At 44.6% G+C, this 13,720-nt stretch overlaps 1 protein-coding gene across 1 annotated transcript in view; it reads right to left on the bottom strand.

Moving 5' to 3' along the window:
• The window catches only part of LOC138260930 (uro-adherence factor A-like), a 312,276-nt gene that overhangs the window by 40,768 nt on the left and 257,788 nt on the right, over positions 1-13,720 (bottom strand). Inside the window, exon 9 of the mRNA XM_069209459.1 lies at positions 5,217-5,714. Coding sequence (XP_069065560.1) covers positions 5,217-5,714 — 498 coding nt within the window. The remainder of the gene's footprint in view (positions 1-5,216; positions 5,715-13,720) is intronic.

The following is a 13,720-nucleotide window of genomic DNA, read 5'->3' as shown; positions in this document are numbered from 1 at the left end:
GCAAGAGTCGCTGTGCACAGGGCTACTGTCCTGCAAGGAGTGGCAAGGGCTTAATGTCCCCCAAGTTGGACAGCCGGTAGAGAGGACCAGGGCGACCACTCCAGACCACCACCTGTGATGCAGGATCCACGCAGTTCCAGAGGAGAGAAGATCCACACAGCCGGTTGGCGTTGCCGTTGGTGCCTGCGGATGCAGGGGAGTGACTCCTTCACTCCAAGGCAGATTCCATCTTGCCTCTTGTGCAGGCTGAAGACTTGCCACTCTCAGAGGATGCACAGTCTGGAAAATATTGCAGTTGCTGGAAGGAGCCGGAGAAACAATGTTGCAAAGCAGAGTCGTTGCAGATTGTCGGTTCCTGGAGGGTTCAGTTGCAGTCCCAGTGGCCAGAAGATGAAGTACACAATGCAGGGGAGTCCTGATGGAATCTTGCACATCAAATAGGAGGACCCATGCAAGAGGGAGATCCTAAATAGCCCAGGAAGGGGGATTGGTCACCTAGCATGGTGAACACCTATCCATGAGAGGGCTGTGATGTCACCTACCTGACTTGGCCACTCAGATGCTCCCATGGGCCTCTGCCCACCTTGGATTCAAGACTGCAGAATCAAGTGGCCACCTGGAGGAGCTCTGGACACCACCACTGGGGTGGTGATGGACAGGGTAGTGGTCACTCCCTTTTCCATTGTGCAGTTTCGCACCAGAGGAAGGACCAGGGGTCCATGGACTGGTGCAAACCAGTTTATGCAAGAAGGGTACCAAATGTGCCCTTCAAAGCATACCGGTGGCTTGGGGAGGTTACAAGCCATGTAACACCTATTTCAAAAGGGAGAGGGCATTGCCTCCCACTACCAAAGGAAATCCTTTGTTCTGCCTTCCTGGCCTTGAGCTGGTCAAGCAGCAGAAGGGCAGAAACCTGTCTGTAGAATAGCAGCAGCTTGGGCTGCCTGGGAAAACCCTGCAAACTGATAGGAGCAAAGCTGGGAGTCCTTTAAGGAGCCCCCAGAGTGCCGGGAATTATACAATCAACACTGGCAACAATATTGGGGTATGATTCCAACATGTTTGATACCAAACATGCCCAGGTTCGGAGTTACCATTATGTAGCTGGACACCTGTGTTCAGTACATGGGTAAAATGCAGGGGTGCCCCCACACACAAGTACTTGCACCCTGCCCTCTGGGCTAGGAGGGCTTGGCATAGGGGAGACTTACAGTAACCTGGTGCAGTGACCTGTAGTGAAAGGGTTCATGCCCCTTTTCACACAGGCTGTAATGGCAGGTCTGTGGACACATTTTACATGGGCTCCCATGGGTGGCATAATACATGCTGCAGCCCATGGGGAGCCCCTGGTGCCCCAATGCCCTGGGTACCTAAGGCACCATATACTAGGAACTTATATGGGGGCACTAGTATGGGAATTACGGGGTGTACTAAGTCAGGAACAGCCACATTTAGAGGCAGAGAGCAGTCACTGGGGTCCTGGTTAGCAGGATCCCAGTGAACACAGTCAAAACACACTGACAGCAGGCAAAAAGTGGGGGTAACCATGCCAAAAAGAGGGTACTTTCCTACAGTCTAGACTACATGAGACCAGATTGAGCTTCCCTACCAAAGCACTGTGACCAAACACTAGCAACTCCCTTATATAAGATCCCAGCTCGCAGAATCCTACTGTAGAATCTACAGGGGCAAGAAAAATAGGTGCCCTCTCGACTCACTGCTTAGGCACAACCAATTCATGGTTCTTGAATAAAACAGACTAGTGTCAGAAGAATACTCATTTGAAGACCTCTCAAACCTTATGCACTTAAAGCCTGGACAATATATTGAGGCACCAACCAAGTGCATTTTCCAGTATAAAAACAAATGTTACTGGAGGTACTTCTGGCTATTTGGTGTTTGTATACTCACATCCCTGGAAGTCAAACCATCCCTGGGGTGAAAGACAGGTAAAATGCTCAGAATGCAACAGACAACCTAGGGGGCCTTGTTTGCAGTGGAAGCATGGGAGTAGCTCACACTTGAACCTAAAGAAATCTAGAGCTGTAAGGTTTATGTGAGAAGAGGTTGTCCAGGAAAGGTTTACTTTAAAAACAAACACACACATCCAGCTTCATTTGCAGTACCAGCCACAACGATACCCCCGGTAGGTATGGTTGCTCTCCCCCCCCCCCCCCCCCCCCCCACCAAACTAAATTATTTAGCTTTAATAACAAAAGTGATGCAGGGAAAGTAGGAGTGTAGATCCAAAAACACCGCCTACATTCAGAAGTGAACCAAATGCTGTAAACTCAGATCAAATACAGAAGCTGAAAAGGCAGTTCAAGCACATTGGAATGAAGACAGCTTCTTAATATTAAAAAATGGAATGAAATAGTGGAAGTAGCAGATGGGGGACCAGAAAACATTTTGGAGAATGGTAAACATATTGGTACTCATGCTCAGTCTGCGACACATTAGATAGCTGAAGATTAGGCTTCACATGTTGAAAATTGCATAGGGCTCCCCCCTCTTTAAATGCATCAGATAATAAATACAAAATGGATAAAGAGAAAACTGGGTTATTATATTTCAAAAAAGAAGAAAAACAAAATCATTGCTCAAATTAAGTAGGGCTGCCAGGCCTGACAATATATTAGCAGCCGCAATAAACATTGACACCTAATATAGGAGGAACATTTCTAACTTTTATTTAAGTGGATAGTAGAAACTGGAAAGACCCCATGGTCTTGGAGGAGGTCTATTGTTAAACATTTAATGAAAAGAGGAGAGGGAGCATCCCAATGCATTATAGACTAATCAGTCTTTTACATGCTTCTGAGAAGATCTTCCCCCCAAATTTTGGCTTTCAAGCTCGATGAATGGGTCTCGAAAATGTGTGTTTACCTATAAAAACAAGGCAGCTTTCGAGCAGGTCTCTCCACACTAGATCATTGCATTGTACTATGGGCAATTGTGAAGCAGTCCGTTGAGAAAAACTGGAGGTTGTTGTGCGGTTTCGTGGACTTCCTTACAGCATTTGATATGGTTGACAGAGGGAGATTATGGGGAGATTGAGATCCTGGAATGCTCCTCAGAGTCTATGGACTAACACAAGTTTTCCATATATCCATGTGGAAGCGAGTAGAAATGGATCCCTCTGGTCACCTAACCAAAAAGATATATGTAGGTAATGGATTGCACCAAGGGTGTATTCTAGCTCAGATTCTTTTTAGCTTATGTATCCGATTTAACCAGCCTACTAAATTGCGCAATCTTTTTCTCCAAAAGTAGGACCCACCCATAGACCTTGTTTAATGTACGCTGATGACCTCATATTAAACTACAGTCTAAGGGGTCTACAGAAGAAACTTGACATACTAATGTAATTTGATAAGGCAAACAGTTTAACGTTAACTGTGGAAAAACAAAAGTACATTTGTATTATGATTTTTTTTTTTTTTTTTTTTTTTTTTTTTTTAAAGGTGGCCCATTTTAGCTGTTTTTTTAGATTGGACATTACAGAATAATTCATAATATATAAATATTTAGGGCTGCTCTTTTCTAGACATTTATATTAGAATAAACACAAAATGTATTAAATCCAGAGCAATTTTAGAATAAAGTTATCTCAGACCGTTTAACTCTATATACAGAGCACGGTCACTCACGCCTCTTTCGGAAGCATTCTTGCACAATATTCCAACTCTAGCACTTTCCGGATTAGAAATATTTGTTTAGAAAGAAGTTCTATTTTAGACCTAGAGGAGAGTAGTTTAAATAGAATGTTAAACCTACCAAAAGGGCCAATAATCCAACGCATATTGTGGGGATTGAATTTATTATCCTGGTCACACATGGGTGGGTAAACACTTTTTAAATGTTTTAAATAAACTCATATGGAGCAACTAAATTATCCCAGATATGCTGCCTGGAAGCACAATGTAGTAAGCTTAAATGGACAAGAGTTCTTCTAAAGTATAATAATGTCGTTTAGGAGTAGTAACATTTATTCCCATGTGCATTTGGGGACTGGCACCCATTGCAACATAAAAAGTCACCAAATGAGAGCACATTACCTCCGTCTTTGCAGAATGACTATTTATCTATCCCCAAACTCTTCAATTAGGGTAATGCTGCAACCCTTGGGTAAACACCACATGCCTTGTTTTATTTGCCAGACCCTGCACTTAGACACACAACTTTAATAAAGTACAGGTTAGGATGTAACCTTTCATGGGGGGGGGGGGGGTTGGGGGGGGGTTAAGTGAGTGGCTGCAGAAAAATAAAAAAGGGAGTCTTGTTCGTGTGTATGCACTATTACCCAGGTTTTGATTACCAATTATTTTTTTCTGTAAAAATTTTAAAGCCATTGCTTTTAAAATAGGGGTCAACATGATATAATGCTATTGATTTCTTATCCAGTTGGTTGTTACAGTTGAATTGGGTAATTTCTTAAGATCTGTGAGAAATATGGATAACTGATGCATTATGATGGGAAAAGTTTCTAAAAATGTATTTAGGTTTTATGGACAATCGTGTTAATTTTTTCTTATAAAAAAAAAGAGATGCTGCTCACTCAGGTGAAGTTGCAGTTGAAAAATGCTTTCTGCCACTATACACACTCTCAAGCTCACCAATGCGGGACAGAGAAGGTGCTCCCCGAGTTTGTAAGGGGGGGAAACGGACTGAAGAATACAATCCAGGCAGTACTTGAGACAGTGGGCTGCAGTCACTCTAGCTTCCAGGTGAACTTTGTGGCCATCGCAGCTGTTTGCTCCCTGCCTTAGGAGGGACGGCAGCTGTAAGACCCTCCACACAAAGATGAGGTGCCCAAAACATATATAATGATTTTCTAGGAGCTTTACTGCATAAGCTCAAAGGCCACCACCTTGCCCACAAGGCTTTCAAGGCACCAATTTCCATACAAAGCAAAAGAGCCAAGACTGGAACTAACCCCTCCATCTGAAGACCAAAAGAATGGGTGGCTTATGGGAAACCCAAGGGTCCAGGCATCAACCCTGGTGGGGGAGCGGGAGGTATCATCTACTGTCAACACTTGAAAGAGGTCTACCAATACTACCATAAGGGGAAGAAGTGAGTGAGCAGCACAGGATGCACGCCAACCATGGAAACAAGACTACAAAAGTCAGTATTTTTGTTTGAAAAAGACAAGTTAATCTGGCTGTTGAATACAACTTTCTGCACAAACAATGGCCAGAATATATTGCTCTTACCTTGTGGCTCTGAAACTGGCAGCAACTTCTGGTCACCTGGAGCTAAAGCCTCTCCTTTGCAGTGAGTTATTGAGGACGTCGCCATATCCTTGCCGGGGGTCTTGAGAGAACAGTCCTCCACCTTGCTTGAGCACTCAGATGGCAGTGGCCCCTCCTGGAAACAGGCCTTGGGCGACTTCTCCATTTCCCTTTTGAGGATCAGGAGAGACTGTTCCACTACCTTGGACATGCTCTCCAGTGGCTGTTCAACCTCCTGGCTGAGGTTCCTTGGTGAGTTTTTCATGTCCCTTCCAGGGGCCTCCAATGAACACTCGGTCACCTTGAATGCAGTTTCTGGTGGTCGTTCACCTTCCAGGCCTGGGGATGGTAAACTCAGCTCCAAATCCTGGCACTCGCAGCGAGTCACCAGAAGATGCAGCTTCCGCTTGTACTTCTCACACTGAGCTTCCAGTGTCCTCACTTTCAGGACATACTGCTCGCACTGGATGTCGCGTTCAGCTGCAGAACAGGAAAAAGGCAGTGAGAGACATCTTGCTACTGAGGTGTTCGACAAACAACTACTAGAAATATTCTTAGGCCAGGGCCTCAGGGCCATTATCAGCCCGCTGCTGGACTTTTGGGCTACCTACAACCACGATTGGAGCCGCAGGGTAAACCATTTGTGCTGGCCGCCACTTTTGACTTGACCTCTCCAGAACACTGCTGGGAAGAAACTCAAACACATGGACTTAAAGAACATACTCTGTACACAGGGTCTTATTTGTAGGCATAAGTAGGCCAAGTTCTGACCACAGCTTACACACTAACATTCACAGCACGGCAACAAACGCAATCTTTTGTGCACATCACAGACTGAGACAGTATATGCATGCGGAGGCAGAGTTACAACTATATTGCTCACCAACTGTAAACTTCCTTTTTACACCCTCAGGAAATAATGCTCAATCAAATGCAGGCTTTTTGGGGATTGGAGTGGAAGAAGCAAGGTCAGGCTTATGGTCTCATGAAGAATCTAGTTTTACAGCTTCTCAGCCAGATATCATTTCATAGATCAGGGGAGGGTTGGAGGAGACGTGTCAGAGGCAGACCTGCTGCTGGACAGCTCAATCCACTCAACCACCCAGCGACCTCCCTCACACCCACCTCTGGACGTTGTGTTTTAATGGTAAATTACACCTTTGGATTTCCCCCATACAACCTCTGGATCTGGCACAATGAAACCAACAGAAGGGCTTTAGGGAAGCAAAGAAGCCCTTCTGGCGGTACAGAGGCCATTGTGATACTGGGCCTGAACGAGGCTTGCTGGACATGAGCTTTGACACATACTAACTACAGGGTAGGTAAGCACTAAGTGTTTCCCCACTCACCCACAGCTTTAAAGAACATGTTCCAGCCAACACAATAGAGTCCACTAACTAGCAAAGATGTTGCTGGCATCACCAGAGTGGCATAGGGCCTAGATTTGGACTAGTCAGACAGAGGCATGACACACCCAGGGAATCTGATCACACAGTGAGGTCTACGACAAAAATCACAATCCGACTGTGCCAGATGGAGGTTGCGAATCATCAAATTTGTATTCTGGGAACTGCAGAGACAGCCAACGAAAACACATTCTGAATACCCCATTGTTTGGGGCACAGATCTTGGCCACAGTATTGCTTTTTTTTTAATTTACAACTTTAGATGGGGTGCCCTGAACATTCCTGGAATTTCCTATGGTTTCAAGTGATTCTGGCCAACAGGGCTTTTTTGATGATCATTTTCGGCCAGATTAGTTCAGGAACCAACATTTGTGGACCATACTGAGACCACTGCAGTGATGTCTACTTGCTGCTGGAGACAATGTGGCATGATCCAGTCTTTTCCACTTTCAAACCCATTACCCAAGAAACAGGACTAGAGGATTTATGCCGCAAAAGAAAGGTGAAAAGAGTTTATTCAAAATGTTAATCACCATCAATGATTTCGTCTTGAATGTTAGCAAAACCTACAGAATGTGTCACTCAGCAAAAAACAAGGGTACAGGTCCACATCCTTGGAGATAAAAGACATGACCTTAATCTGTGTATTCCTGTTGGGTTTCAAAGCCTCCCTTAACTTTCAGGTTTGCTCCCCTGGAAAATCCGCGGAAGCCCCTCTTTTCATTAAAGTTTTATTAAGAAACAGCCCTTAAGAACTGTACAGCACAATAAATATAATACAAGCTTTCTACTAGGCCAAACTTTGGGATTTAAACAGAAGACCCTAAAAAGAGGTGAAGCATGTCCTGGATTCTAAAGCCCAAGAGCCATCTTGAAGTAACTGCTGCTTTAAACACTGTCTGAGGTAGTTGAATATTTCCATGAATAGCAAAACCAAATATTTTCAGGAGAAAAAATATATTCTTCCACTCAGCCTGAATTACATTTAAATATGTAAGCTTCTTGTTTCCTGATCCTGACAAAAACCCTTCCTGTCAGTTGTGGATATTTACTCCATCTGGGTAAAGTTCACAGCTGCAATGTCCGAGGGAAAGACTTCTGTTTAGAGCAGGAATAAAGTACATATTTAAAATTGAATTCCGAGTGGACAGAAGAATTCAATCTTTGCATTGTTGATGCAAACTCGCAGTCACAGAAGTGGACTAATTAATATTCATTAGGCAGGTAACAATTTGCGACTCCTAGCTATTACCTACAATCACAGGAATGTTGTCTGCTGTCTATTGCAGGCCACCATCCCTGTGATTGTATTCCAAAATGGCTTTTTCTTTTTTTTTTTTTTTTTTTTTTAAATGGCAGGCCTCTTTCCTTAAAGAACTGGTACTGCTTTAAATTAAAAATAAATAAATACCATTTAAAAAATATTCCGCTGTGGGAAACTTCTGGGTGTCAGGGGAAGGTGGAGGTCGAGCTATTGGTCTCCTAGGCAGCCATCTACTTCCGAGGCTGCCAACATGATACACAAAAGGGAATGGGTTTTAAGAGCCCATCCCCTTCCTATTTGCGACTCAATAGATACTCCGAATCGGTGGTTGGTAACTCAATGGTTTGTGACCGCAATTGCAGTTGAAAACCATTCACACAGTCCTTTCCGAATTGGATATAGAACAGGAGCAACCAGGTTTGGAAAGGTTCGTAATAGTGCTTTTACAAGTTTCAGCCTCATTATAAGGCTTTAATACAAGAAGAAAAGCCCTTTTGAAGAGCCAAACCCTATAATTGTGTGAATGACAGAGCTGGTAACTCCAACCCGCTTTGTACATGAGGCCCCAAGTCACAATCTGTAGGAAATCTGCCTTTTCGCCTTGGATTTTTCACCTTGTGCAGGATGCTGTTTTCTGTGGTCTTTAGAACTCTGTGCACTTTGCCCCCGCTAACCAGTAGTAAAGTGCATGTACCCCCCTTCAAACATGGTTGAATTGTCAGACCCAATTGGTATATTTACCTTGCCTAGAAGTCCCTAGTATTTGGCACAACATGTACCCAGGATGTGGACGTTAAATGCCACTAGTTGGCTGCATCACTTTATCATCCGCCACAGTGGCAGTGCAAACGTGGCTTCAGACCTACCGCTGCAGCTTAGCTGTAGCAGTGCAAAGCACGTGATGCCAACTGTCAAAATAAACCCTTTTGATGGGCAAAAACCAGTCTTTAAATATTAGCAAGTCACCCCTACATCAGCGCTGTAGCCCACAAGGTAGGGTGCATGGTATTTAAAAGTAGGACATGGAGAAAATCAATATAACCATGTCCCTACAGTGACAAGGCCCTAAACGTTATTTTTACTGCAGCTGATCTAGTTGTCCTGTGTAGAAAACCAGACTACAGATTAAAATACTAGCACTATATTGACAACTGGACCAGCTAGAAAATTTGAACTGATTAGTCATTAAAAGTCCAATTAAAAAGTCATGTCAGATTTGAAATATTAAGGAAAAGCAACTTTTAGAAGTGAGTCTTTACCTACCTGGCTAAGATGCCAGTAGCGAATTAGCATATCTCTGAACTTGTGGTCAGCCTTGAATAGGTGTGAAAAGCCTTCCAGGAACAAAGAACATGCTGGCCTGAATACACAGATGACTCTACTAATGAACCTCACATAATATGCAGGGATGGGGCTGGAGATGCAGGGATGGGCAGCCTTTTTGATACTGCAGTGTCAAATCCAGCTTGACAGGTCTCGAGACAAATGTAACACTTGAAAGGGAGAGAACAAGATGCCAAGACAATTCTTGTGTATCTACGGTCGGTTCCTAGAAGACCCTGCTTTTGTCCAACCAGACTTCTGTCTTCGGGTTTGTTGTGGGCAGTACGTGCCTCGAACTGGATTTTAGTGTTAGATGCGAGAAGACAATTTATATTACCATAGTATTCCTTCAACCCACACCCAACCCTCAGAGCCCATGTTTTGTGGCAGAAGGCTTTTGCCACCTTGAAAATGCCCAGGGTATGGCATTTTGGGCCTGTTAGCAGTAAGGCAAACATGAACTGCTGCAAAAGTAGGTACGAGAACCCCTAGGAAATTATATCAATTTTTGTGGGTGTGCCCAGGAGTCATTCACATCCACTAGCTAGTGCCTGGAATAAAATGTAGTACCCTCATGGTCCTCACTTCTGAACTCTCTCTGAACCTGAGAGAAGATCAGAATAGGACTGGATCTGCTGTTTGACTGTATAGGCACCCTAAAGGACTGAACCAGCTCCGTCTTGTACCCAGGACAACAAGCAGACTCCAAGATTTAGCTGGCCTACCACCTGTGTGACTACAGGGAGACAACATGCTGCACAACTTTTCCTGGAAGTACCCAACTCACCTGCAGCAATCGGACCTGGACTGGACCCTGCAGTTGGCCTTTGTCTAACATCCTGTGAGTCTGTAAGTGCCTGCCCTGTGGTCTCAGGGGGCTTAGAAGGCTACTCGTGGTTGAGACTTAACACAGAATGTAAAATCTCTGAACCTGGTTGGTGTGTCAAAACCGGTCTACCACGACATTTGACTATCATTGGCACTTGGCAATTTTGCTCTGTGCCATAGCTATTGTGGAGGTGGGAGGAGGATTAATATAGTGCCTATGAGGGTTCACCCTGACAAGAGCTGTATTTAATTTCTTGAGATGGGCAGTCGTCACCCCCAGATAATCCAATTTCTTACACCGTTGCTGAAGCATAAATACATTGTACTCATGTCGTCACTCTTCCGTCTGAGGATTGAATCAACCATCTTCAGAGCTGGAGCAGAGGCCAAAGCCCAGACACTCACATACAGGACTGAAGTACACAGAGAAAGACGTAGAACCACTGTGAAACGCTGCATACACATCTTTAGTTCTATGGCAGACCCAACCACAGATATCTAGATGGAGGAGATGCCTGCCACGTCCACATCAAAGTTCATATGGAGATACAGTAGGATCAACATGGAAACACTGTACTTATTGGCAACGTAACATCTCATCTCACAGTGCCATAAAGGAGTGGAAGGACGCAACCAGGGGTGATCAAATGCAAAAATTAAGTCCATGAACCACAATATCAAAGGCCAGAGATATCCAGTAAAATGATGATAGAAACAGCCCTGAATGCAACCTAAAGTAGCTCATCCCACACTGCCACAAAAGTGGAGGACAGTTGATCACAACAGTTCTGATGTGGGATGAACACAAACATCCACAACATCTAAGGCTGTCAGAAAGACTTAATAGGATCAGCACACAACGCTGCCATTGTTATGTTAAAGCAGCTCATCCCACACTGTCAAAACTGCAGGGAAGACCCCTGTGGATGTCCAGAGGTTGGAGACAAATGCAATAAGCTACACTATGCAAGGCCCTAGAGATCGGAAAGGGATCAGTGCGGAAATGTTGCTCATTACTAATCTAAAGCAGTGCATCGCCACAGCTAAGAAACTGGATCAGCTATGTCATCTTAAGTGGGCGAGCAGAGGCATTTCTAAAGCACAAATCCTCTGTCTTTGCCAATGAAACTACTGGCTGGCAGAACCGAGATCATTTGCCCATCAGAGCAGAGGAATGAAATGGGGTCACTTGTCACACTTTGAGATTCTCCATTTCACCGTCACAGAATAATCTTTCTGCGCTTGCTAGCCTTTGGGGCAGAACATTGCACCCATTGAGCATAACCACTTCACTTTAAAGGGAGAATAAAGCATGTTTGTATTGCGTGCTATACTGCAGCAACTTGAAATGAACTGTGAATCACTATAGATTTAAACTATTTTAAAATACTATTTCTGCACTTGGATTTGAACAGGCCACCCCAACAATTGGTAGGTCAGGACGTGAAAAGTAAATGACAGAGTAGAGTCAGAAAATGTCAGAGGCTGTTGATGGCCATTAGTAAATGTCTGCTGTAGGTAGGACAAAACAGCCAGTGGTACTTGGTCAAAGACACATTTCAGAATAAAATATAGTCACCAGCCAGGTACAAAGTAGAAAAGTTTAACAGTGGTACTGCAACATTCTCCCTGCTACCTGACTTTTTCTAAAAATGCTGAAAATGGTGAATATATTTTACCATTTATGGAGGAAAGTGTAGAGAGTTGATCACTTAGTTGTTCCATTTGTGGTGCTATCTGTCATTGTTTTAATGGATTTGGTAAAACATCACCAACAAACCCATACAATGCTTAGAAGACTGAATGACAGAAAACCAGCTGTACTCCACCTTGCCCCCTCAGTACTCACTCACAAATAGAGCAAAGGTTCATTCCCTCCCCTGAGATCTCAGCTAAGGGAGCCTAGGTCAGCAGAGTGAACTGAGAGGCAGAAACATGTACAGCTTCCATTACTGTGCAGGTGTAGGTGGGGTGGAAACCTTAACCCTGTGATGGCGTTTGGACTTGAGGGTGGTGGAGTAAGCAGCAGCTGCCAGTGTAAGGTCCAGTTTCGTATCGTGCTGCTTAAGACTGGCATTCGGTTTTGCCTCTAAATGCTACCACGTTCGTCAGAGTATCAGGACAAATGGCTGATTAACGATTTGCCCAGGATCACAGTTTGACCAAGTGATCAATAAAAGCGGCCTATGGCATGACGCTAAGGCCAGGTGTGGAGGGAGCACAGATTGCGCTGGGTCTTGTGGGAGGGGGCAGGAGTAAAACAAATAGCAATTGTCCACATATTTGATACACATGGTTAGTCGAATTAAAAACGCTTAGATGTCTCCAAGGAGGGGAAGAAAACAATGGATAAATAGTGCCAAAGTATGTAAGCCAGGACTGTAGTTTAATCCCACATGAGACAGTTTCACCATAAGACCAATTCTAAATGGGGTGGGGTGTGGCGGGGAGTGGGGAGATTGCGTTGTTGTGAGGTGGTAGCGATGAGGGCAGTAACCTTGGCCAGTCCTACGGGGGATGAATATGGTTTGTCTCTGGCTGCCTCGTGCCAGTTCCAGGCACTTGCAGCCCATGTGCCCTGGCACCAACTAGTGGCGGGACACAGGGCCGGCAGCTTTGTTTATTAAACAACCCTTAGGCTGTAGATCGGTCCACCCCACAGCTCCTACCTGTGCTCTGGTTCTGTGGTGATACCCCAAACCCCTACAAGGACACCATAGGGTGCAGATCATCACCAGGAGGTCACATTGAACCTACCTCACTAGCACCCAATGCCCGTCCTCATCAGAACAGCAGTGCCACCCCCTTTGCACGGCTCCGCTCTGGCTGAAGGGGCACAGTTTGATCTACTGCAGCACTTGCTGCTCCCTTCACAGCATGCACTGCCCTGGAACACTACATTCAGCTGGCTGCTGGCACCGCCTCCAATTGGAGCCTGTTGGCAGCCAATAGCGGCCGGCCAGCAGTGGACAGGTAATAATTTTGCATGAAAGAACGGTCAAGCGCTGTGTTTTTTTCAACTTGTAACCACCATCAAAGCTGAAAAACCTTCAAATGAAAGGAGACATTTGTTTTCAATCACGTTCAAAATCGAGGAGCAGAGGGAGCAGCTGTGGGAACTGGGAGCCTTCCCACTGTGCAGACACAAAAGAAAAAAATAGTCCACAGAAGCAAGCCTGAATGCACACAAGTGGAAGGGTACAAGTTCTGGGGGCCTGCTCCAAGAGAGGGAATAAACAAAACGAGCATTTGCAATGCAATAGGTCTCGCATTGTATATGCATAATTGGACCTTTCTTGCCACATTAATTGGTCAATCATGCCTCATAATTTGGTCCTTTCCTGCCACATAATTCCAGTGGTCCTGCATTTAACTAATGCACTTCCATTTACTTTCTTCCTCTATCTGTAGCAAAAATTTAAAAGGTTACCATTTAGCATTCTAATATAAATAAATATGAAATGTAGTGCTAATTCCATTCCGAATACTTGCTGGGAATACATTGCCCAGACAGTAATGAGCACTTCTGGTGGAGCCGTAGAGACCAAGGCTTCCTGAAACAACAATTCAAGGAGGTGGTTACAGTTTGATGCTGTTTCATGAGCCCTCCTGGGGCATCGGTTAATCCCATGAACTCATCCTACAACGCACTTATTTACCAAAAG

This window comes from Pleurodeles waltl, chromosome 2_1 (assembly GCF_031143425.1).
Source record: "Pleurodeles waltl isolate 20211129_DDA chromosome 2_1, aPleWal1.hap1.20221129, whole genome shotgun sequence".
Taxonomy (NCBI): domain Eukaryota; kingdom Metazoa; phylum Chordata; class Amphibia; order Caudata; family Salamandridae; genus Pleurodeles; species Pleurodeles waltl.
The sequence above is the reverse complement of the archived record's forward strand: the minus strand, read 5'-3'. Positions and strand labels throughout refer to the sequence as shown.